This window comes from Ostrinia furnacalis, unplaced genomic scaffold (genome assembly GCF_004193835.3).
Source record: "Ostrinia furnacalis isolate ACB-3 unplaced genomic scaffold, ASM419383v2 OfSCF7084, whole genome shotgun sequence".
NCBI classification, from domain to species: domain Eukaryota; kingdom Metazoa; phylum Arthropoda; class Insecta; order Lepidoptera; family Crambidae; genus Ostrinia; species Ostrinia furnacalis.
The window spans coordinates 18,736-45,836 of NW_021137323.1; the positions used below are offsets into that span (position 1 = coordinate 18,736).

The 27,101-nt window shown below is 37.8% G+C and overlaps 2 protein-coding genes across 2 annotated transcripts in view; one reads left to right on the forward strand and one right to left on the reverse strand.

Moving 5' to 3' along the window:
• Positions 1 to 869: 869 nt before the first annotated feature.
• LOC114363359 (uncharacterized) lies at positions 870 to 5,136 on the reverse strand. Its single transcript, XM_028319045.1, has 3 exons — positions 4,891 to 5,136; positions 3,602 to 3,739; positions 870 to 1,974 (listed from the first exon to the last, which is right to left on the reverse strand). Exons 1-3 carry the CDS (start codon positions 5,134 to 5,136, stop codon positions 1,888 to 1,890), a joined length of 471 nt encoding a protein of 156 aa, XP_028174846.1. The 3' UTR covers positions 870 to 1,887.
• Positions 5,137 to 5,510: 374 nt separating this feature from the next.
• The window catches only part of LOC114363362 (sushi, von Willebrand factor type A, EGF and pentraxin domain-containing protein 1), a 67,850-nt gene continuing 46,259 nt past the window's right edge, over positions 5,511 to 27,101 (forward strand). The window contains exon 1 of the mRNA XM_028319052.1: positions 5,511 to 5,748. Coding sequence (XP_028174853.1) covers positions 5,511 to 5,748 — 238 coding nt within the window. The remainder of the gene's footprint in view (positions 5,749 to 27,101) is intronic.

The following is a 27,101-nucleotide window of genomic DNA, read 5'->3' on the forward strand; positions in this document are numbered from 1 at the left end:
AAATTAAACCCAAACTCGATCACAATAAAAATAGCCTTAATGTTCCAAGACCGGCCCAAATTGAAAGGGGCACGCACGGCCGATGCGTCAAATAGTGAAAATAACATCGATCTTTAAAATTTGGAATAAAGCATGGCAAATGGCGAAACGTTCTGTTACGTGAAGCAATTATGTCAGCCACCAGCCCTGTTCCTGACTGGCTCTCTCAATGACAGTGATGGGGTTAAGAAGAGAGAGGTAGAAAGGGTGAGCCATCGTTCTGATAGGGTCTAGTTCCCACCAAGGCGGAGCGGAGCGATATGTTTTGAATTAAGATAATCAGATTTTATTCTTCATTCATTTGTCGGCCGTTTGGTGTAGTGGTTAAGAACGGACTACTATGCCGAGAGGTCCTGGGGTTCGATTTCTGCCCGGCCGGGCAGAAATTTAAATGACGAATTTTAATTTCTGTGACGGGTCTGGGTGTTACTATGTATAATATGTATGTATTTAAAAAAAAGTATTAAGTAGTATATCCGTTAAGCTAGCACCTATAACACAAGCATTAACTTGCTTACTTTGGGGCTAGCTGGCGCTGTGTGAAATTGTCCAAAGATTTATTTATTCATTAATTATTTGGAGAATTAAATCTGATTGGTTCCAAACACCTTGTGGAAACAGGTCCTTAACAGCACAAATTTCCAAAGACTGAGTTTAGACTTTAATTAGGATAAAATCTACTAAGTCCTCTTTCTCTTAAGTATACTTAATATACCTTCTACCAGATGAAGCCAATCGTCCTAAGTATACGTATGCCACTTACCAGATGTATCCAATCTCGTCATTCGCGGTTAACTTAGCGGTTATTGTTTTGTTTTACTAAAAGTATGGTTAAATTTTGCCGAGGGCATTCGACCCCGCTTTCCCCTTAACTGGTTCACGTCATGGATCGTTATAAATTTGGAATTATTTCCGGGCAGAGACGGTTATTTAGTTGGAATAGCCAGAGCACTCACGACTTTCTGATGTTAATGATTTAATCGGCCCGAATTTGATAGTTAGGTGATGCTACTGTTACTGCATTGAAAAATTACTAACAAGGCGCTAAAGAATGTACACTGAAAAAAAATGTTTGATTACTGCTTACACAACAAAAGTGACCACCGAACACTTTGGTTATGAGGAACAAAATGTTGTGTAAATTAAACAAATAATTCTGTAGTGAGCTAGCTAGACTTAGTTTGGTTATAGTTAACAATTAGTTCGGTGGTCACTTTTGTTGTGCAAGCAGTAACCAAACATTTTTTTCAGTGATAGGCATCAAGAGATTTTCAGGTCCGTGATAGTAGACATTCAATGTAACAAAGAAACACCAGTGAAAATGTTACATTAGAATGTCTCAGTGCTGTCAATCGCCGACCCGAAAATTTCCTGATGCCTGCATTATTTTTAGCGTCTCTTGTTAGTAATGTGTCTGCAATTTGCAGTCTACCTCTGCGATGTTGGATAAAAACCGTTTACAAGATACATTGTTAGATCAATCAGACCGAAACTTGGTTTCTCAGCAGCTTTGACGTGGAATTTGAGCTTGAATTGAAAAATGTTATACAGAAGACACTTGCAATCATACTTTGACAACACAGTGATTTAATTAATAATTAGCAAAAGGTCGTGAATCGTGTTAAAAGCAAACTTCTCTACCCAGGTTCTTATTTATATTCACTCTAAAGTGAATAGAACACAGGCTTTAGTTAACATATGTGTATATTATAACACCATTGTCATCAACTTCTTGTGTGTAAATGAAAGGAGTGATTTTCCCATTATCTTGATGCTGGACCATCCTCTTTGCCTTATTAAGAAGGAAGAAGAACATCCCCATGACGGTCATGCATTTCTTCTTGATGTTTATTTTGATACTATAGTTATCCCGATCGCCAGGTCGATAAGCAGGATTGCGGCGGCCGCGGCGCTTAGAGCCACCTTTATTGTAACCTTTAATGAATAAAAATAAAAATCATTTATTTTCAGACAAAAGCAGTCCATAGTTTGGTTAGTAACAATTTGATCTTAGATACTATGTTAGTAGAGTTAGTAACAATGTTCTTAGACGTATGTTAGTAGTACAGCATGGGGTTTGATAAACTACACTCGACAGCAAATAAATCGCACCACCCGCGACAAGCACTTTCAAACGTATGCATCCCCACTTCACACCAACATTGGTACCATTCAAAAGCCTAGTTCTAAACTTCATTTCATTATAGGAAAGGTTTTTATCCCAAAAATGTTTCTTTAGAAGGATCCAGAGTCACTTCTTCAAAAAATAGATAGTTACGTTTGAGCCAACTTTTATGGCTATAAAACTGTTAAGTTGGGATTAATCGCTATCCATCTGTTAAAGAAGACACGTGTGATCATTATTTGGTTTTATAACCATAAAATTTGGTCTAATTGATCCCAGAGGTGAGCCCAGTGAGGTCTTTTTTCAAGTCGCATTTACGGTATATGTTAATCATTTATTAAGAAATTAAATGTGTTTTTCTTTAAGGATATTTATTGGGCTTTAAAGTTCACGTCGCGGGTGGTGCGATTTATTTGCTGTCGAGTGTATATTGACTCTTTATCTATGGACGCTCTATTGCTTCACATGCCTAATGTGTCAACAAAGCGACCATAGACGGCTGAGTCCAGCCTCTCAGCAATCATTTCCAGGATTCCATTCCCACTTGTCCTCAGTCTTTGTAACACAGACACAGTTGTATGTAAGATAAATATAATGATCATCATTTTAATTAATAACATTAAATTGAAGACTTGAATAAAGATTGTTGAAGCCTTGCACGAAATTACCAATTTATTCGTCCCAGGTTGAAGACATGTCCTTTACTAAAACACCATAAGCTATGCTCAATTTTGAATAAACGTATTCATTCTTTGTGATCGAATCAGAAATAAGGAGATCTGCGGGAGAACCAAAGTGACCGACATAGCTCGCAGAATTGCAAAAACCAAGTGGCTGTGGGTGGGGCACATAGCTCGTAGAGACGATGGCCGTTGGGGCAGGAAAGTTCTCGAGTGGCGACCACGGGCTGGAAGACGTAGCGTGGGCAGGCCTCCTACTAGGTGGACCGACGATCTGGTAAAGGTCGCGGGAAGAGTCTGGATGCGGGCAGCACAGGACCGTGCATTGTGGAAAACCTTGGAGGAGGCCTTTCTTTATCCAGCAGTGGACGTCATTTGGCTGAAACGTTAACGAACGAAATCATTCTTCTTAATACGACTGATATACCCTTCAACAGCTCGACATAGACAAAAGACATGATTGCTAGCAGTTAATATCTTCAATAATTAAAATTAAGGAGTTGGCTCTAAATAGGCCTGATGATCGAAAGAGCATACCAGACGTGGGACATACTGATGTAAGAAAGTACCTTGATACAAGCTGTTTCACTATAGTCTGGTCTGCGAGCACGTAGAATTTTGTTCAATGACCCCAAGCTACCCATCCTTATCGCTCGCGCGTAATTATATTGCTGTCGCGACTGTGCGACGGGCGCCCACAGTGAGTGTGCAAGCGCGACAGCAATATATTATTAATATTTAGATGGGGCCTCATTACCTGCCTCCGGAGCGGCACCCCCAGGAGACCAAGGAGCTCGGCAACGACGCGAGTTAGCTGTCCAGCCCTGCGCCATCTTTGGAAAATAACCGCCGCGTTGATACAGAAAAAGATCACTCCTGTCGAACAGATGTAGGCCTGTGGACAAAGCAAAATAATTTTATTAGTATACCCCTTTCGTTCGTCGTCGTTTCAGCCAAATGACGTCCACTGCTGGACAAAGGCCTCCTACAAGGTTTTCCACAATGAACGGTCCTGCGCTGCCCGCATCCAGGCTCTTCCCGCGACCTTTACCAGATCGTCGGTCCACCTAGTAGGAGGCCTGCCCACGCTACGTCTTCCAGCCCGTGGTCGCCAGTCGCCACTCGAGAACTTTCCTGCCCCAACGGCCATCGTCTCTACGAGCTATGTGCCCCGCCCACCGGATAGTGAAAATCGGGAAGTTTCCTGTGCTTAAGACGCAAAGCTGCCTTATGTAGATCAACTGTAGAGAGCCTCTGTCTATTTTGTTAAAAAGCCTACGTAGTTCTTATCTATCCCTCTTTTTACCGTCACATCGCAAAGCTATAAAAAAGAGAAGCATTTAAACACAACTTCTGCTTGAATAACCCACCTTCGGCTTCGTTGACTCTACGGAATCGGTCGGAATATTCCTCGTCCGCACTGGGGCATAAGGGGTAGTCATAGTCATAGTCATATATGTTTATTGCATCATGTTGGTACATTTGGATCTTAAATATTAAAAGTAAAACATATCTCGAAACGACGGCTCTCTGGGGTCGGGCACACTTATCTGAAATTCCACTTATGATACATGCTGTGAAACTTGCATACGATGTAGAATAGAAACAGCAGATAGTTTCAAGTATTTGCTACAAACTTTACTGCACAATGTTGCTGTCAAAATACAGTCACTAAGCCCAAAGTTATTTTTATATGGGCTAAATGCCAATAAATAAATCCTAGCAATATAATAATATGGATATGGGCCCCAGTGCGTACGAGGTTAAACAAATACCATGATTTAAAAAATCTATCTATATCTGTAAAAACGAAAGTTCACTCATTGACTGACTCACTCATCACGAAATCTCAGAAACTACAAGTGCTAGGAGTCTCAAATTTTGCATGGGGGTTCCTTTTAGAACGTAGGTGCTCACTAAGAACGGATTTTACGAAACTCCACCCCTAAGGGGGTAAAACGGGATCCAAGCGTACGAAATCGCGGGCGACCGCTAGTATTTTATATTTATATCATACGGATCATACCAGGTATTAAAATCCCCTACCTGAAACACCATTCCAGCTCCCTGCTGCAGCCCAGCGCCCAAAGCTAACCCCAAAACGGCCACGACATAAGTCACGAGCAACCCCCCACTCACAGACTGTTCCCACCTAAACACCCTCATAGACCTCACATGGAAGGTCAACAGGGTCACCAGTATCACCAGGGTTATGAGGCGGAGAACCAGGGTGAACCCCTTGCTATGATGGTCAAACGTTTTTGCGGCTTCCGAATCCTGAGGACTCGCCATCGGATTAAATAGGCTATGGTAATAAATAAACTAAAATGAACTAAAAACTTAGTTGTTGCAAATGTAAACAAATAATAATTGACGTTATCTATCTTAAATTTTCTTTATTTTTTTAATGATTTACGGCTTTGAGAGTGTACAAATTAAGTTCTGCATAATCTGGTGTTTATGTAGAATATTCTGTTCTCTTAGGCATCATAGGAAATAGTGCACCCGTTTATTGAAGTTTATAATTAATAATTTCGTTATGTTTGAGCCGATAAGCCATGGTAATATAAAAGTTTATCAAAATCAATTTAGAAGATTTTATGTGAAGGAATAACATCCGTCCATCTTTATAAACTTCATGACGAAGCAAAGCAGACATCAGTTTTATGTCCTTACATTACGGTTCCAATTTAACCAAACTTTCTTTGTCCCCAGGGTACGCGGCAGCCACGTGCCGCTTCCCAGGTGCGCCGGCGCACTCCAAAGTCGCATTTTCGGACGACGCCCTTTCAGAGGGGACGATTGCAACCTACGCCTGCGAAAGAGGCTTCGAGCTACTGGGCCCGGCGAGGAGGATATGCGGGACCAATGGGAAATGGACGCCGGATGGGATACCATTTTGTGGTGAGTGTTTGTTATTATACCTCAATTTTAGACCGTGCTATCCTCATAGGATTCCTTGAAATACTCTTGTGGCTAATATACTTTAGCGCACCAAATTAGCGCTTCACTCTTCGCGACAGGAACCAAGACACAGTAGAGTTTTTTAAGCCTTTAATGGCGTGGAAAGGATAGAAAATACTCTTCAGATCACCAGATGTATCCCGGTTATCATGGATAGATAACAACTTCTCATGCTGGACACTATAGCATCTTATGTATCTAAACAAGCGACCCGCCCCTGCTTTGCACAGGTACAATTCCTACTTAAAAATCTTCCTTTTGAATCACTCTATATATTTAAAAAAAAGCATCAAAATCCGTTGCGTAGTTTTAGATTTAGACAGACAGAGCGCAGCGACTTTGCTATAGTGATGTTATTTGCAACAATAGTGTGATGTGCTGTCGACCATGTGTTGTCTGTCAATCTGTCAGTCAGTCAGTCACAGTTTTACGTAAAGAAGAGGAAGAAATACAATATTACATCTTTTCTTATCAAGTAGACGGCAAATCGGTTATTTACTTATTTGTCATCATGCCAATAATCTGCCACTCGTAATGGTGCGAAGGTCTTGGAAGACTCAAGTATATATAATAATAATATGTTCAACAAATAACTTTTTTACCTTCTTAAAATAGCGTAATATTATGGCTCAGTATATTTTCCTTATTCTTATTCTGAAGAAAATCTTTATGGCAAACATAAATAGCTTTTCCACAAAGTGCTATAAAATAGTTACAAATTATTTCTGTTACATTAGTATCACTGAATATTAAAATACACCCATTTCTACTTATATAACTTTATTACCGCGACATGAAATATGTGGATATCGAGAGATGAACTCGTTCAAGCAATATCATGGATGGTATGTGGATTTAACGTATGGTATCTTACTAATATTGTATCTTACTTTCTTACTAATATTATAAATGCGAAAGTTTGTATGGATGTCTGGATGATAACATGTCTGTTACTCTTTAACGCAAAAACTATAGACTTTGTTTTATACTATGTCGTGATAAAAATACTTTCGTCTTCGAATCGTTTGCGTATTCGATAAAATTCGATACTCAACCTTCGAATTAAACGATAACGTGACAATTTTGATTCTCAAAATAAGTTTCGTGCAACCATTTCATACACTAAGTTCACTTTACGACACGTTCACAAGGGCGCTGTTGTAGTTTTCGTATTAAATCTTTTGATGGCGATTCGAGTACGCAAACGATTGGAACTCGAAAGTTTTTCGTGCTAGCCGTGCTGATCTAAAACTTGAGCTGTCAGTGACGTGAGTCGAGTGCTCAATATCACTGCGCTTCGATATCAACAAGTAGGAGAAGGGGCGCTGCAACAAACTCAGTCACTGTATGCGGGTAAATAAATAAGCAAGCCCTTGTCTGGGGCTTTGAGCGGTTTGGTTTAAGATTATGCATCATCATCATCATCATCATTTCAGCCACAGGACGTCCACTGCTGAACATAGGCCTCCCCCAATGACTTCCGCATCGCACGGTTGGTAGCGGCCTGCATCCAGCGCCTTCCTGCTACCTTTATCAGGTCGTCGGTCCACCTTGTGGGTGGACCTCCCACGCTGCTTTTTCCGGTACGCGGCCTCCATTCCAGAACCTTGCTGCCCCATCGGCCGTCAGTTCTGCTTACTATGTGCCCTGCCCACTGCCACTTCAGCTTGCTAATCTGTCGGGCTATGTCAGCGACTTTATGTCTATGGCTATGCCTATGGCTCAATAAATGCAGGTTTCATTACATTACGCTGCACGCTCAAGGGCAAACTTCTCAGATAATTACTTTCTCGTAGAGAGCGTTGAGAGCGCCACACAATGGCTTCCGATCTTTAATAGTCTTTCACGCGCTTGAGAATCTTCATGATGAAAGTAAAAGTGGGTCGCAATACGTTACGACTCAAAAACTTAGTTAAGCTTAATCAGGGTATTGTTAGCGTTGAAAGTTAAATAATTAGTGATTAACGCCCGTATTCACAAACGATGCTTGCTTAAGCAAAACAGCAAATCGAACGCACAGCGTTTAATAGAGCTCTGTGATTGGTTCGTGTCACTCTGTTGTCTACGCGCACTGTGAGGCCTCATAGGAATGTTTGTGAACACGAGCGTATAGGTAAACTGTTAAATGTACGGACAGTGGCACTTCAAGCTGTACTTTGTGACGTCATTTAGTTGTGATAGGTGCCATATTGCAGCCTGATCAGTGCTTAAAGAAAAATGTGGCAGAGACAACATTTATTAATACAACTCATTCGTGGCAACTCTATTACGGCGTTTTTATTAAGCCCAGAGATTAGTTAAAATTATGTAATATGCAACACATAACGATATCTAATTAAAATAACTAAGATTTAATCAGAATTAAATAAAATTCTTTAAACATCTTCGACTTCGAAGCCGTGTGGTGACGGCAGAAAAGAATACACTTGTCACCAACCCCTTCTCTTCCCGCGGGTGTCGTAAGAGGCGACTTAGGGACTACACATCAAACATAAGGGACAGCAGCGCTCTCTGAAAAACATCAATCTTTTAGACTGCGATCTCCAACCCCCCTGCCAAGCGTGGGGATCATGGCAAAACCCTCCACTATAGTGGAGGAGGCTCATAGTCCAGCAGTGGACTGTAAAGAGCTGTTGATGATTGATGATGATGATGAATGCGTCCACTGCACGTGTCGAAATATCGAACAATATGCAATCGGTAATTTCTCTATTATGTTTGGCTCTATTCCTCCAGGTTACTCATCAGGCCTTTGTTGCACTGTTATCAGTATCAATACACCTTTAAAGGCTTGATCAACAAGCCATTATATCCCTGACTACCAGCATAGAGTAATTTCAGCAAAGCTTCTCAGTAACCTCTGAAACGATCTGTTATGCAATAGCAATCAGCTTAAAACAGCCTCATGCATCCATACACGTGACTTGATACCGGAAGTTGATGCCGGAAGCTCGCATGTCCAGCCTACCTATAGCATGTGAATTAGTATGCTCACGCGAATGACGTAATGGATCCGAGAAAAGCGGATGGGATAGTGACAAAGTATGATACAACCACTCGCAACTATTAACGCTTTTGTGTCAAATTAAGGTGGTTTATACGAAGCTTTTAAGCTTTACTAACTCAATTCTAACAAGAGAGTCAGGGTAAATCAAACCTTAAAAATACAGGGTGTCCCAAAAAGTTGTGTCAAGCCGAAACCCAGAGGTAAAGCATCACTAGGGCTACAGGAATCACCGCGACTTCAGATAGTTTTAGAGTTATGTTTTTTTTTACAGCATATAGGATTTTTTACTTTTTTGTTTTACATTCTTGTTATGGATGTAAATACTTCTGAATCAGATAGGCCTTAAATGCCTCATCTAATAATAATAAAAAAATAGAAACATGTACCTTATCTATTTGCGCCACAGTGAACAAAAAAGTTATAAGCAGTTTAAAACAATCATAACTCGAAAACTATCAAAAATCGCGGAACATACTTTGGGGTGATTCGAATAGCCCTAGTTATGCTCTACCTCTGGGCTTCGGCTTGAAACTACTGTTTGGGACACCCTGTATTATGTGAAAATTGCATACCTCCTTTCCCACTACGACTTACTCGTCAGAAAGACAAGGCATATCTTCCAAATGAATTGGCCCACTTTTAGCTTGATCAATGGATTTAGGATTGAATTTTTTAATATTTTTTCTTCCAGCAACTGGGCCCATTCTAAGATTCTAGAGTATTTTTTTATTTATTTGGTGTTTAGAAAAACATTAAAGTCTGTAGAGTCTTCCAGTGACTTTGGTTACTAACTTAAGAGGAATTAAATAATCCTCCTAACTTCTTTCCTATCCACAAGCAAACAATCCTTAAATACCTCCAGTATAGGCAAAAAAACAACCCTAACATAACTAAACCGGTCTTACATTGTTTGGTATAAATAATATTTAAAAATATCATTTGTAAGTATGCAGAATCCCTCTCGGAAACGTTTAATACTAAAAACATAACCCTCCTTCTGGCGCATTCGAATAAAAAACCCTATAATTTCACTCAAGAGTTATTTTTGAAAAATTCAATCTCAAGAATAAGAGTCTGAAAACCCTCAACTCCTCTCATTAATATTACAACGAGATATACATATAAAAGAATCCAAATGTGTTTGTCTAAAAGTTATGTTTATTTGCTGTAGTGAGTTGGCTTACAAACAAATCTCAGGCAAGATTTTTAAGAACAAAATACTAGTTTTCAAGTCTGTAAATGACTAATAAGAATCACGATTTCATAACAAGCATTTATTCTAACATCTGCAGGATCAACGATATCCTAAGATGTATGTTTATCTTTAAATAGGATTGTAAACAAAACTATAATTAATACGAGTAAACATTCTTTAAAACAAATATCTTATACCAAAACAGCTTACAAAATTATTTGTTGAAGCAAAATCACTTTAATCACATCGCTTAATAATATAAAACTACAAATTACCGCTGCACAACAACTACAAAGTATGTTTTTGTCTATATTTATTTTATAATTTAAAATAACTAATGATATTTTTTCTAATCGAGAAAATAACTCTATTTAAGTTACATTTTCACTCTTGTACAACTGAATCAATTTAAATAATTACTTTAGTTGGAAATAGATCTACAATTTAGAAACCTTTCCAGATAGACTGATTAAATAGGTTTAATATGCAATCCTACTAGTATTATAAATGCGAAAGTTTGGATGTCTGAATGTTTGTTACTCTTTCACGCAAAAACTGCTGAACGGATTTTGTTGAAACTTTACAGTATTATTGTTTGTAACCCAGATTAACATATAGGCTATAAGTTATGCCGATTTGTGACACTAAAAATTCACGCGGGTGAAGCCGCGGGCAAAAGCTAGTAATGTTATAAAACACGATAAATCCTTACAAAAGTAAAGAGGGTAAGATCATAAGTAATATTTTAAAGTCTCTACATTATTCAGGACGAATCAAAACGTGTCTACTACAACGTTAATATTACTTTTACATTCAATACAAATCCAATGATACTTTTATTCGTACCCCAACTGCGAAACACCACCCCGCGCCGGGTCGACGATCAAAATCCCTCCCTTACAACGGCGGGCTGAAACTCCGCATCCGCTAGATGGCACTGTGCTAACTTAGCCCGCGATATCGTTTGATTTTTTCCAAACTTATACTCTGGCCATTCTCAGCTCTCAATAGTGAAACCTATACTGGACGGCAAAACATAACCACTTTCAAAATAATTTTTGGAGGCTAGCACGAGTATTAAATACTCGACTACTGCTAGTCTAAGAACATAATATTGACATCTCTCTATGATGTCGGTAACGAGCATGAAAGTCTTGTTAATATGCGAGTCTTTCTAGTGCGTTGCTAACTCCCGTATTCACAAACGATGCTTGCATAAGTGAAGCAATAAATCATACATACACAATTATATAGAGCTCTGTGATTGGTTCTTATGTCACCCTGTGCGTCCACGCGCAATGTGAGACCTCATAGTAATGTTTGTGAATACAGGAGTAAGATTTCTGAGTAGGTATTACTAAATAGGCTTTAATTAACTTTGTGACACTATTTAATAGAAATATTTCTTCAAACAATTACATTTACAATTAAAACTGTTGTTTAATGAGAAAATTGAATGTTTGTCACTTTTGTATATCATATTTAAAACGTTTATTTAAATTTTATTATTCTTGACTATCGAAAATAAAGGTATTAAAATAACGTTACACTATTTTTCCGGCGGCTTTGCCTGCATCAATTTATTTGTAAATTGTTGTCTAATGGAGAAGTTTCCATTTTTTCTATTAATAAAATTGTCCGCAATATTTATTATTAAATTTTTGAAATTAATAACACAATGAGTAACCAGCTTGATTTGCAAGTTACAATGCTACTGGACGTTGAACATAGTTTTACAGTACTATTAGAGGCCGGTCGATCTATTCTCATAAATAAAACACTGGATACTCATCTTGTACAGTATATTGCCTTATTTTAGATACAATTCCTCACTTAGCACAAAAGCGCGCGGAGTCGTCTCCGCGCGTCCCTCTATTCTGACGTTTGATTCTCGTGTGACATTGACGTATTGTCAATGTCACTATGACAGCAACTCATTGGCCACAACTATACCGTTATTTTAACGTTTTAGATTTTTCATAATTAACAGTACCTAATGTTAAATTGTGTCATTCATAGGATCCAATCTTATATTAGCAATAGTAGGGAAAAAGATTATTAAGGTCAAGGTCAAACCAACCGGGCAACATGGAAAGCATTGGGGGAGGCCTATGTTCAGCTGTGGACGTCTTATGGCTGAGATGATGATGATGATAATGATGATTCAATGTTATACTTTGATACGTTTTACTTAAAAAAATACTTATTTAGACAGCCACCTGTCTGTACACACGTAGACAAAATATTTCAATCCAATTTAAATCACTTTTTAAAGATAGATAAGACATGTAAACCAGTTAACAAAGTGCGTGTCGTGCCACGCGCAGTGTAGGGTTCCGTATTTGCCCGTCATTACCACAATATATTTCAGAAGCAAGCAATTACTTCATCTAAAGTCACTTTTAATGTCCATCTTAAAACCGTTATAGTTTTCCTTGAAATTTCATGAAAATTACAATTATTTCCTGATTTTTGTTTTTAAATGGGGGGACGCCCTATTCGAACAAAAATTGGCACTTTAAATTTTAATATTGATCAAACTCTAAATCGAATTATTGTCTTATAAACGCCTAAGCCATTTTATTACTTGAATTACAGTTCACTAGTGCCAACAGTCTCCAAGAAAAACCTTGGACGGACAGACAGACGGACGGATATGACGAAACTATAAGGGTTCCTCGTCAAGACTACGTACGGAACCCTAAAAAATGGCTGCTAAGCTGGGTCTCCCACAAGTCGAGCGTAACGGTACAAAATGTAGGGCGCTCCATCGCCTTCCATTAATTATGGCGGTATTACAATATTATACGAACGTACGCGCAGGTGTCAATGTGACGTGGACGCGAGGCAAAATATTCTAACTGTTGTTCTAGCAACATAATATCGAAAGTAAACCGCTGGCCCGATTTGATTGAAGCATTTTTTACCCGACCGCCTAAACGGTTTTTATGATCGTTTGTAAAGCATGTGTGTCAACTTATAATCGGTCAATATCACATTTTACTGATTTTTCCAGTAAAAAGTGGTTATAACTAAGGGTGTTAGTCAAAACCACTTTTAACCGCAAAAAATCTGTCAAAATTAATAATCTTTTATCTGACGATTACCTAGATGAATCTGAAAATGAAAATGATGAAAAAATATAAAAAGCAAAATAACTGTAGCACCCAAATTAAGTGTGATCAATTTGTATGCACAAATGACAAAAACGTGACACTTTAAAATGGTTTTATAAAACATTTTTATGATTTCAAATTAATTTTTACTAATCATAACTAGAGATGGGCCGACTAGTCGCCGACTAGTCGGGAAAGCCGACTATTCGGCGTCATTTATAGTCGGCCGATTAGTGACGACTATTCGGCAAAATATGCCGATTATAATCGGCGCATTACAAAATTAAATATGTGAATGAAATAAACTCATAATCACCAAGATAATTATGAGGTAGACCACGGGCGTTTATGTAAACCACTTTTGACTGCAAAAAATCAGTAAAAGTGGTTCACCTGATTTAAAATTTTGGCAATCAGTCTAAAGGATGATGGGCACAAATGTATGGAAAGTGGTACCCGCTCCAATAGCCATAACCAATATATATTTCAAAAGGCCTTTAGATGTAGAAAAATGTCTGCTATGGGGCCAGTTCTAATTCACGTTTTGAAAGCAGTAATTCCACTAAGTATTATATGAAAGTATAACACAATCATCCATGTATACGAGTATGTACTATGACTACAATCTATTAATATAACTAAAATAAACATTGAAAAGGAAAAGATTATACCTACGATGAACTACCCAAGCCATTAGCCCTTTATTCGCTTTCATCATCATCATCATGATCATTTTGGCCATAGGACGTCTAGTTGAATATAGGCCTCCCCCAATGATTTCCACAATGGCCGGTTGGTGGCGGCCTGCATCCAGCGCCTTCCCGCTACCTTTATGAGGTCGTCGGTCCATCTTGTTGGTGGACTTATTGGGTCTTGTAGGTTTATTCGCTTTAGCAACCCATAATAAAACCCTTAAGAAGTAACTCCAACCCCTTTATCATCAAAAGTTACACCCTAGTTGAACTCTGGCTTAAATTGTCATTTGGTATGGAAATGTCATTTTAATCCAAGGTTCATCCTAGGTATAACTTTTTATTAATAAGGGGGTAATAGTTCTTCAAATAAAAACATTTTCCCTATCAATAATTATAGAGTTAAGGAAGGATTCTGGAGCAGTAAACCCTTCATGCCTCGCATATCCTAAGTACCATACGATGGACACGTATGATACTTCGGTTACACAAAAAGTATGTTTATCTTCGAACGCAACCAGATCTGAGGCTGGTGGCCATAGTAAATGTTGTACGTCTTGGTAAGACCTTTCAAATGACACTACAAACATAACCATTGGAGCCGGGTACCATTTTGCAAAAAAGTATGTTTATCTTCGAACACAACCAGATCTGAGGCTAGTGGCCATAGTAAAAGTTGTTCGTCTTGGTAAGACCTTTCAAACGACACTAGAAGCATATCTATTGGAGCCGGGTACCATTTTGCCCATTGTCCTTTATATAAAGTTAAGATTAGTTAAAATTACCAGTAAATCATCAAAAATGTGTTAAGTTGATGTAATTTAAAAAAAAACCAGGGTCGTGGCCTTCCCCACCGTGGGTCACGGCATAGGCTGAGTGGAGTCCCATTGCGATGGGCATCGCTGTTGCAACAGGGTGGCACTGCTCAGTTCACTTTTTATTTCCTTGTAATATTTATTTGCTATTTCTGTCTTCTTTACGTATACTTTCTTTGTTCTCTGAGTGAAATAAATATTTCTTTCTTTCTTCTTCGACACTTTTTTTCGGGGAAAATGCATGGAATTGCATACCTATCCTGCGGGGAAGTGGTTTGGTGGAAAGATTATGTGGGGCTCCTCTCATCGGAATGATGAGGAATACCCACATAAATAACCCCCGAGATCGCCTTCGGGGGTACCCCACGCCCCCAGCTCGCTGACCATCACCGTGGAGGGTGGAGAGGAATCAGTGGGCCTAGGATGCGTGCCGCGATAAGTGCAATTTTGCCTATACATTTTGACGTCGATAAATAAGAATAATATCACGGCGCGTATCCTAGCCCAGCAGGAGCACGCAGGAGGCAATCATGTTTTCACCTCCTCTAACCCCTCCGCCGTCGAAAATTATGACTACCTTAGGTGCTTTTAGGTGATTGTAATGTTGCTTTTTATTTTTTCTCTTATTAAAGAAATCTGATTTCTCAAGAACTTCTATTTATCTCTTTAGAAATCTAGATATTCATATTTCTTTGAGAAAATCTAGATATTATTCTTTGGACAAGTAGGTATTAGAATGATCGGCATTGCCGATTAGTCGGCCGACTAATCGGTAATTTGAAAACCGATTAGTCGGCTAGTCGGTTAGTCGGCAAAGACCATAGTCGGCCCATCACTAATCATAACTTTGTATGAATTTTGGCTGATTGGTAAGATTTTAAATCAGACGAAATTACTTTTGACTAATATTTTGCAGTCAAAAGTGGTTTTGACCGATTATGAGCGTTGATGTAACATTATACAAGGATTGGTTCAATCCTGATAATGTATTGAGCCTAAAAATTGGGATCAAAAGAGTCAAACTCTACCAACAGCTTATTAATATGAAGCTTTTAGGAACAAAAATATTTACTCACTCTACTCACTCACTTTAAACGAGAATTTGATTCATTGAGTTCAGATTGAACTTTGATTCCGTATTTTTTTAATAATGCAATTGGTTCTACCGTTATATTTATAAAAAATACATATTTTATTTAACCAATTTCTCCTACGGAGTTTAGCCAAGTATTTTTTTATGAACAATACGCATTGTGTTAACATACTTGGCCATATGATCCAAGTTTTGTCGCGTTTAACATACAATAGAGAGCCAAGTTGGTATCAAAACACGATTTATTTGCAGGTGTGTGTCACAGTGACCCACAGGCCTTTTTGGTAGAGGTCAATAACCAGGCTTTTAAGGAACGGGTGGAGCCAAAAAAATATAAAATATCTTTAGTTTAGATAATTCGTTCTTACAAGTAGGAGAATACCTATTTGTTGGCAAAATACGAATGAGTGGGGATTCTTCCCTTAGAATAATATGTTATTAGTGCATATTATTATGTTAATGTTGGTACTTATTTTTTTAAAGCTTTCGACTATACTGATTGAATTTGAGTAAAATTTTCTTTGCCATGTCAAAATCCACGCGTATGAATCCGCAAACTTACAATTCTCCACAATATTCACTAATACGAAAATTGCTTATTAATAACATTGTTAACATTACAATGAAAACTATCAAAAATATCATAAAAATCCAACCATCAACATACACTTTCTAGCCTCATCACTCTACCAACTCATTACGATCAGCATCCATGCTTACAACAAAACAGTTATCATTAATTACCGTCTGTGTTCCCACGACAAAACGCCTGTCAATAAGTAGGCTGCAATGCATGAGTCGCACGCGCACGCCAGGTGCGCGATCGACGGACAAACGGAGGCTGTCATTTGTACTGAATGGGACTAGATTAAAGACGATAGATGAAAGCCGAAAGATAAATAGTTGCAGCGTAATTAATACGTTATTATTACATGCCATTTTGTTGCGTATGACCTCAAAGACACTTGATGGTCAATGATGTGATCTTCTATCGTTTGAGTTGTAAATTATAGGTCACAAATCTGGTATCTGACTCAATAAAACAATTCAGCATCTGACATATTTTAATAAGCTTAACTATTTCACAATAGGCCTTATACAGAAGCTCAAAGTTACACAGCGTGCTATGGAAAGGGCTATGCTCAGTGTTTCTTTACGAGATCGTATCAGAAATAAGGAGATCCATAAACGAACTAAAGTCGCTGACATAGCCCGATGGATTAGCAAGCTGAAGTGGCAATGTGGACACATAGTACGCAGAACTGACGACCGATGGGGCAGGAAGGTTCTGGAGTGGAGGCCGCGTACCGGAAAACGAAGCGTGGGACGTTCACCCCCAAAAGGTGGACCGACGACATCATAAAGGTAGCAGGAAGGCGCTGGACGCAGGCCGCTACCAACCGGGTAACGTGGGAAGCTTTGGGGTAGGCCTATATTAAGCAGTGGACGTCCTATGGCTGAGATGATGATGAGATATTACAGGATTAATCTTGTAAACCAGTGTTTTTCAACCTGTGGCTTCGCGACCCCCTAGGGGGGACCTCCTCTACAGGGGGGTCGCGAGAGGTCGTAAAAACTACCTCAGTAAAAAAATAGTTATAAAAAGAGATTTATCCGAAATCTAATTATGCAAATGTTGTATGGATTAAAGTATTCGATACCTACATACATCTTTGTAACATTATAAAATGCATGAAAAAAAAGCGAACGGTCGGGGGGTCGCCAAAAATGTTTTGGCACTAGGGGGGTCGTGTCATGAAAAAGGTTGAAAAACACTGTTGTAAACTAATAAAAATATAGGCTAACAGTGACTGACTTTCTTGTGCTGCTTCTTCTCAGCACCGGGCCCATATTTTCCAAAAGGTTTACTTCACTTGGTTAAACCAAAATGATAACACTATTTAACTTGATGGCCCGTCGCCGTGTGCTCCGTATAATGTGAAAAAGCTTTCCCTTTTTTATGATTTTCATAAGTTAGAAACGCTATATTCTCTTCTTAAACACTCTAGAAGGTTCTTGTTCTTCTTTCGATCTTTTTGTGCATAGTTCATAGTTTGGTAAAGACAATTCCATAGTTAAATCCACTGAGAACATCTCTGTCTGTAATGTTGTCAATCTTGCAAAATATAAGAAAATAGGACCACATTCCACATCATTCTAACCGCTAGACTACATAGAGTCATCGCCTAATAACATGACATCAGCTATTCATCAGTCCGTTAGGTAATAAACGATTGTACCGTATTCCAAGATTTGCATGCCACACGTGTTATTGACTACGCTCCGAAAATATAAGAATTCCAGCCCAATTCACTTTATAAACGACTAGCGGCCGCCCGCGACTTCGTACGCGTGGACACACGTAGATCCCGTTTTACTCCCTTAGGGGTGGAGTTTCGTAAAATCCAATGCATACGTCATAATATCTACCTGCATGCCAAATTTCAGCCCGATCCGTCCAGTGGTTTGGACAGCGCGTTGATAGATCACTATGAACCTTTGAGTTATACCTATTTAGATGAAAACTCTTGAAGTACCTCGTTTATAAAACTAACAACATAATAATGTATGTACCTGTGAGAATATAATACAACTGTTTTACATAGGTTTACTTCGAATAGGATTCATAAGCATTTTTATTTTTCTCTCGAAAAGTAAATTCCACTCTATAAAAAAAAAACATTATGTAGATATTAGTTTCAGATTTAGATAAAGATCAACCAATAGACAGACCAATTTATAACATACTCGTACCTGATATTGTAGTCTATTTAACAAAAACATTAAAAAATATTTATAAAAGGTACAAATAACATTTTCTTGCCAAAGAGAAGGAAATTGTACATAAGTAAAGCCATCATAAAAGCAAACGTCTCTACTTATTATCACTGAAAACCTATCCAATCGGAGATATTGACCCGAATGTGTCGTTTCTACAGTCGCCAGCGACTAGCGACAAGGCCCGGGCGCCGCTCGCGAGACCTGTTATCGCTGCGCGGGCGCCGTTAGCGACAAGTACTGGCATACTTCTCGCGCGCCGTTATAAGGGCTGTCAAACACTCCGGATTTATTTTATCGTGGATACAACATTTTACAGGAAAGCCGGAAAATTTTACAGAAAAAGCTAAGTACCTACTTTAAAATTTTGTCATGTTAAGAATCTCATCTCAGCATAATTTTAAATAACCTGAAAAAATCTAATTCCCACCCTAGTGCTGTTTAAATAAATATGATGCTATTGCTTTTCGAGTTTTTTTTTTTTTTCAATATTTAAACTCCACTTTAAATTGCCACCAAACGCCCCCAAAGTTTAAAAACTTGTCTTTTTTTGTTCCCAGACAAATAATATTCTATGATTTTACTCTAAAGTATTTAAAATAAATAATTTCAAATAATTGAAACGGTGCAGCCGCAAACTTCCGCGGTATTGCAGCTGAGTCACAAGCGCCGATGGCAAGGAGTGATAATGAAACAATAAACTGATATAGATCGCGGATCGACAGCCCTAGAGAGTTATGCGCGCGCGCCGCGAATTGTTTACTACGAACGGTTGGCATCAATGGAGGTCGGAACTGGCCCGATCGTTCGTTCATACGCGAGCATAAGCGGTGGAAAATCGATATTATTTTGTATGAGTGTTGCCTACGTCACTGACACTTTTTTAAAGTCGCTTACTAAAAAGAACTCATTTGTTTTTTGCAATTAGGCTTTTAAAAGCGCTTTTCCCGTCATAGCTATGTTTTGTCAAGAAGTTCGTGTGAGGTATCCGTAGTAGGTACCGTATGTTTTTTGAAGCAGGAAGGGATTTCATTATTATGTATTTTATAATTATTTCAATCTTGTCTCTTGACATTTTCTGCCCTGGCGAATAATACCTTTGTGCAAACCGCGAGGTTAAAAAAATAGTAATACACGTAGTAACTTATTAATAAATCTATAGTAAAAGTTTCAAGACACATTTAAACTCGTGCGTCCACATTTTTATCCAATTATACAATTAAAAAGCTGCAAAACTAAAACATTAATGTCTAAAAATGTATAACATAATGTTTAGCTTCTTCCAGGTGTTTCTGACAACTTAAAATTAACTCGCTGCAAGTAGCGATGTTTTAATTAAGTTAGTTATAATACCAACAGATTTTAAATAATTGTCTATTATTTGTTATACGAAAGGTCACTGACAGACTCTACACGAAATCTCAGAAACTACAAATGCTAGGAGTCTAAAATTTTGCATGGGGGTTCCTTTTTGAACGTAGGTGCTCATTAAGACGGGATTCTACAAAATTTGACCCCTAAGAGGACAAAACGGGATCCACGCGTACGAAGTCGCGGGTGGCCGCTCTAAAGTACGGTCAACTAGCAGCAATACAAAAGGTCGATTCGACTGTTGAGTTGACAATCTATTTTGTCTCTTCCCATCTTGTGTACTTGTCGTAATGTCTCGTTCTCCCGCCAAAACATGTCAAAGTCAAACCCCTGCTATTCCAAATGACCATGACATTGGGTTTGTTTACATTTGGTATCGCTTCTCGTTGGCCGTACTTTAGTACCTACACTCATCGCCACCGTTCGCACCCATTTAACATTGGTTGCAATAGGTAAGCAGATTAAAATTGAATTTAGTTTCGTTAATAATCATATTTCGCAGTAGCAATGTAAATTTTAATTCAACTTTAATAATTTACCTTCGCTTTGCAAAGTTGAATAGCTAGATAACTTTTAGCAAACCAAATATTTTAGTAGGTAATCCATAAAATATGAGACGCTTTATTTCGTAATTCCTTTATCAATTAAAAAACATTTTTCTTTCAACCTTCTTCATAAGGTTTCATTTAAGGAGAAAAGCTATTTATTTCAGGATAGAACTTCTACTCTTTAGCAAAAAAAAACGTTTCATTTTATAATTTCTATTTGAAACTGTTTAAAGAAGTTAATGTTTTTCATTTTAATATAATTTTCAGAACACTACATAAATGTGTAAAACAACTGTAAAACAGTTAAAATTTTACTCTTTTTAGTTGCGCAACTCGTGCAGAATCGCTCGGAACGGAAGTAAATAATAGTTTTTCACCAAACATAAAAACCTAAGCAAGTAACAATTATTGCTTAAAATTCTAGCGTAAATTAATTTCTAAATTTTTAAGATCGAACGGGATTTTTATTTAATATCCTTTTAAAACACCTTTCACTAATTATGTACTTACCTTATTTTGAATTTTTTTTTTTCTAACACTGTCCGCATCACTCGATAAATTTTGAATGAAAATTATTTAAAAAAAACGTAGGTACCTTAATGATATCTGCCCACGTATTTTTAAACGGCCCGGAAAATTTTGCAATAAAAATTTCTGCGAGAATATCTGAAGAAAATTATTAAATTAAAACCTTCTACCTTTTTTACTGGAATATTATTACTTTTCACAAAAAAGCCTAGATTCGATGTTTCTTAGACTCGTTCGCTGCTCTAAGAAAAATTTTTTGGAAATAGAAATTCTGTAAGAGCGCACCTGAATGAAGTCTTCCGGCTTGCCGAAACTGGTGGTGCTGTTCATGGTAGAACTGGTCTGTGTCTGCCGGACGGGACTATTTGTAGTGGCGTCTTAACACTTCTTCGTGTAGGGCTTCCAATCGTTTGGGGTACTTAGGACAAGACTTCGACCTATTAAAATGATAATGATGGCAAGTATATTTGAGAAAATATAAATAATGGCCCTTTCCTTCATCATCATCATCGTCATTTCAGCCACAGGACGTCCACTGCTGAACATAGGCCTCCCCCAATGACTTCCACATCGCACGGTTGGTAGCGGCTATCCTTATGTAAAAGTTAAGTATCCAGCTAGAAATTGCAAGCAACACCCTCGCCTCTTTATCACGTATTACTTAATTTACTTCTTCAGTTCAATTTTGTTCATTCAATTTCGTCAGTTCAGAAGCCTTCTAGAGACTTTTAGAGGAGTCTATGTCCACAGCTGGACATAGACGTTTCAAAACGGCACAGCTAGGTCGTTTGTCTAGTGGTTTCGATCTAGAATCTGGGTCATCGGTCCACCGAGTGGGAGGCCTACCTACGCTTGCAGGATCCAAATGCTGTTTAACTAAGTTTTTGTTCCACTTTTATTGACAGAATTCGAACAAATTACAGATATTTCGCATACTTAGTTTTTTTTTTTAACTTTGAAAATTGTCACGTCACTCGTATAGCCTTTAAATCTATATATATAAAAGAAAGTCGTGTTAGTTACTCCACTTATAACTCAAGAACGGCTGAACCGATTTAGCCGAAAATTGTCAGGTAGTTTAGAGCCAGGAGAAGGACATAGGATACTTTTTATCCCGTTCGAAATTAAAAAAAAGTCTGCTTATTTATTGCCATTAAGGCGGAACAAAGTTCGCCGGGTCAGCTAGTTAAGAATAGAAAGAAAGAGTATTTTATGAAGTTTCTCTACAAAGTAGAGAAATATGTTTGAAAAATACTTTAACTTTAAGAGAAACGCGACAATGACCGGAATTACGTCATCATCATTTGATCATTCTTCATCTATGGAAAGCATCCACAGTTATCTTCCAAATAAGTCGTCGCCAACGCGTTTAAGTATAGTTAAATCGTTTCATTCCCAAGTAACATTTTACTCCATTTAAGAGTTCAATAGTCGTTCACATGTACTCCACAAGCTGTGTATGTCAGCTGTATACGAGCTGTATAGCTTGCTATAATGCTTTTATAGAACCAGTTTGGGCACAAATTAGACAGCAGCTTACAGCTACAGCTTTAAGATGTACCTAGTTCAGGTCAATTGTGTATCTTTAATTCTTTCAAATACTGAAATTTTAGAGATCCGCAATAAAAATTATTAATGTCCGTTAAATCGCCTAGCCCAGGTACTAATAGTCAAGTATGAATACCTAAAGCATCAGACGGTAGTGTTCCCGGTTTAAATTCGTTTATTATGCCTGACAATTTATTCAAAGCGGAATGAGGAATACGATTTTCAATAGCCCATGTTCTTATTTTTTTGCTAAAGGTTAAATAATTGTCTAAATCAAAATTGTATTCACTATCACTAGAACTGCAATCATCACACTCTGATATCTGTATATTTTGAAGGGAACTTTCAGGTTCAGGCATAATATTTTCCTCTGCATCATGTACAGAACCACCATAAATACAACTAAAAACAGGCTTGGGGAAAAGTGTAATAGAATATCACATTCACATTCATTTTCAGCTTAAAGCAAATAAGAGTAGTACTTGTGGACAAATAAACTGCTATTGATGTTAATGGACAACACATATAGTCCTTTTAACAGCCTACAGTGCACATGCGAACCATTGAAACACTTTTGTACAGATAGTAAAAAAAGGTTATTTTATTAACACAAACAAGTCCTACTACAGCTACTAGCTGTATAACAGTCTAAAACAAGTAAACATAACAGCCTTTGGCTTTATAAATGACCACGTGTGTTCTATTAAAATGCTAGCTCTATAACATCGTACAAGTAGGCCGTTAAACAGCGGTTGCCGTATCTCTACCCTCCTATAATGCTCTTAGTCAGACGGCTGACTAAAGGATAGTTGTTAGAGTATTATAACACCAACAATCGTATAAAAGTATAACTCTACACTAGTCTACACTCCTATAAGTCCCTTAGACAGGTATAGGTGTAATTAATTGCAATAATACAGCTTATACATCACGAGTGAACTGTACTAATGCTTTAAGTACACATTGGAACTAAATGTGAACTCTTAAATGGAGTAAAATGTTACTTGGGTTCTTAACACGTGAGAAGCAGTTCTTACGTGGTCCCGGTAATACTCATTGCGAACCCTAAACAGTCCGGTCAAGGGTGAGTCAGACTCGCACACGTAGAGCTCCGTACGCTGTGACATGATTTCCTATTGACATTATCAATTTCGGACAAAAACGCTACTATTTTCGGCACCTCGGCCAATGTTTTATTTTTCTTCTTCGGCATTATTTTTAGTCTCCACTGCAGTACACAACTCTCTGATTCAAATTCTGATCAGATTTGGCTAAGATAAGTTAGTCTGGAACACAGATCACAAAAACTAAAGGGAGATGTGACAAGGGGGCGGGGCCGGTGTCGCAGCAATATGCCCAAAAACAGAACACATTGCTCGTGATAGCAATGTGCCATGCAGTTGACGTTATACGTGTACACAGTTTACATTGCTGGCGTAATGGTACTAAAGATTATTCGAACTGATGTACATAATTATTTACATATTTTATGTTTATGTATGTCACATATTTGTTCCTTAGTTTCTTTTTACAATACGCACGGGAAGAAGAGGTAAATACTATTTTACTTTGTAGGAAACACAATAAATTGCGAAAAATTCCTGTGACTTTTTACTTGGGTTATCTGTTACTTAATTACATTACTATGAGGTCTCACAGTGCGCGTGGACGCACAGCGTCGCACACGAACCAATCACAGAGCTCTATTCAATGCTGTGCGTTCGATCTGCTGATTAAGCAAGCCTCGTTTGTGAATACGGGCGTAATACTTGCACACACACTACTTTATGATTTAAAAGAGTTCTTTGACTTGCTGTAGTTTTGTTCTTCTTTAGAATCATCGCTGAATAATTATTGTGGTGTTTCTAATTTAACTTTTGCATGCTAATAATTTTAGCTAAACATGTATCGTTATCACTGTTTGTACCTAACAGCTTTATGTACCATATATAATTGCAAATAAATGATTATGATTATTATCATCGTAGGACTGTCCAGCTTAAACTGTGAGGCCTAGGAACCCTACAAAAAGACAACTGGTAGTTTCACATGCAATGTCTTTAATGTGGCATTTAATTTTCTATTTTGCAGGACGGTATTACGGAATACGCCGTAAATAAACCAGTGGTGCAGCCCACACTTGTAATGTCGGAATAGGCGATTATTAAAAAACTATAATAGGACAAGACTAGATTTTTCCGCGACTTTGCCTGGACTTTTTTTTCCTATGTTTTTATCATACAATTGTTATTTAGGAACCTCAAAAATCTGTGTCGAAACATTTTGTAACGGTTAAGTATATTTCCATCTTGAACGTGTTGGTGTTAATGGTCATACACGATTTTAAAAAGTTACCATCTCACTGAAAAAATGTTTTGTTACTGTTTACACAAATGAGTGACTAGCGAACTGAGTGGTAACCTATAACCAAACCAGGTTTAGCTCAATACAAAATAGTTTGTTTAATTTACTCAAAATGTTGTTCCTTAAAACCATAGTACCTGTTAGTAGTAATCTCCAGTTGTGAAAGCAGTAACCAAAATATTTTTTTCAGTGCAGGTCAGGTCAGATCAGTGACACTGATTTTAGTGGTTTCCTTGTGAACTTATTTGGAACAATAAAATAGCTAATACAAAAAGGTTATAATTTAGTTAGAACCTCATTATCTTTTTTCTCTATAATTGCGCTTTTTCTCAAACACTGGCAAGTGATATTTTATGATAAAAAATCTAAATTATCTTTATTCGTATAGAATAATGAAATTAGTACTTACAAATTATTGTCAAATGCTCTTAAGGAGCCTATACATGACATGTCTCATTCTGTTTTTGCCCTACCAACGCAAACATTTGGCAAATTCTGAGACGAAGCGCCTCAACAAACTTAGTCACCACTGTCTTCCGGTATAATAAAAGGCAAACAAACTCAGTCACCGCCGTCTGTCATCATTGTTATAATATACATAATTAATTTCCAACTTATTATGTACGTATTAAAGCGATTCCAAACCGGATACTTACTGAATTGGCAATAACACTTAATGAAAACAAAAGCTCACTCGATTGTGCCTCATAATTGAAATCACTTTCAGTGTGGCAAATCTATTAGTGGCATAAAGCGAGGATGAACAAAGACGTGGCACTTTCATCGGCTTTTGTGAGATAACTCTCCCTTTCTAAGGATGTGCGCTGGCGCAGGGTCAACGCCCGCGGTTGAGGGTCTATTTCCAATTTCGCGGATGACTATTCTGTTGCTGCTAACATTTAAATAAATATGACGTTTGCTAACGAATAAGGTTTTGCTTGTTTATTTTTCTATCCCATCAGTGCAATGCAATGATGACATTGACCAATTGACATCAGTTTTTTTTTATTTAATAGTAATAATAATGGCAGGTGGAACCAAGAAGAAGGTTTTAGTTTATCAATCATAAATAATAATCTTCTTGACAAGATAAATCGTCAAAAAACTTTGATCTGAATAATTTTGAACTTTATTGACGAACAGTTAAAGATTATTTTCTCTAACTCGAGATTATTCTGTAACATAGTTTCAAAAGGTAAAATATGTGCTCGCGATTCGTTGAAGGAATCAATTTGAAAACTGACGAACCTTTTCATTCCGTGACTGTACAAAGTGCCGTCATATTTCTAAAACTTACTTACATTGCGTCGTTTGTACCGTTTAAACAAGTTTTCCAAAAACTGGACTATAAAACTTAGAATGATTAAATTGTAGAAGATGATAAAACGCTTGATAAATAAAGACTCGTTTCATTTTTATCCACCACGATAAAGCTTTTGCCTTCATCTTCGCACCTGATGGAAAGTGATGATCAGGCCGAAAAGGTGGAAGCGAGCTTCACCCGGAATCCTCAACCTCCATGGAACTAGCTAGTTGCCTCTAACTGCCGGAACACAACAATGCTGCTAACATTGTTGTTATAGCGAGAGACTAACAAGACGGTGGTAGCTAGCCGGGCGGACTTAGAACGACTACCACCACTTCAAACAGCAAAATCTGTATATTCTTCTTCAAAAATTATAGTAAAATGTTTTATACAGTATACTTTTTGAAGAGAACATTGATAAAACGCTACCCAAAGCTGTTATATCAATGGGAGGGACCATAAAACGTAAAGTACAGACGATGTCGCATCAAGGCAAAATATGGTATCTTATTCAAATGAACTAGGGTATATTTTGCAAAAAAAAAATATCGTCAAGATGCGGTATTGCCTGTACAGTACAATTTGTCAGTCGGACTGATTGACAGCCAAGTGCAGCTAATATTTAGCGTTAGAGTAGGCGCACACCGTTGATTTTTCGTCGGCCGATAGTTTAGTCGGGCAGTTAATCAGTATGGGCATGTATGGGAGTGCGCACACTACGCCGATTCGATTTGGCCGATTCTTCATACAATTTGAAATCGGCACAACTATCGGCCAACTAATAATCGACGGTGTGCGCCTACTCTTACCTAAAATAGGACACTGGGGGTGTAATTACATTCAACGATAAATTCTGAAGCCTTCAAAATGAAGTTATTGACGATAAATGTTATTGTTGCTTTGTTATTGTGACGTAAAAAAACAAACAATGA

Bases quoted from the DNA above. Each gene is read 5' to 3' on its own strand.
- LOC114363359 (XM_028319045.1), bottom strand. From the start codon at position 5,136: ATGGCGAGTCCTCAGGATTCGGAAGCCGCAAAAACGTTTGACCATCAT. The intron at 3,740-4,890 runs GTAGGGGATTTT...CTTTGTCCACAG, and splicing joins GAGCTGGAATGGTGTTTCAG to GCCTACATCTGTTCGACAGG. The intron at 1,975-3,601 runs GTAATGAGGCCC...TATTCATTAAAG, and splicing joins GGGTGCCGCTCCGGAGGCAG to GTTACAATAAAGGTGGCTCT.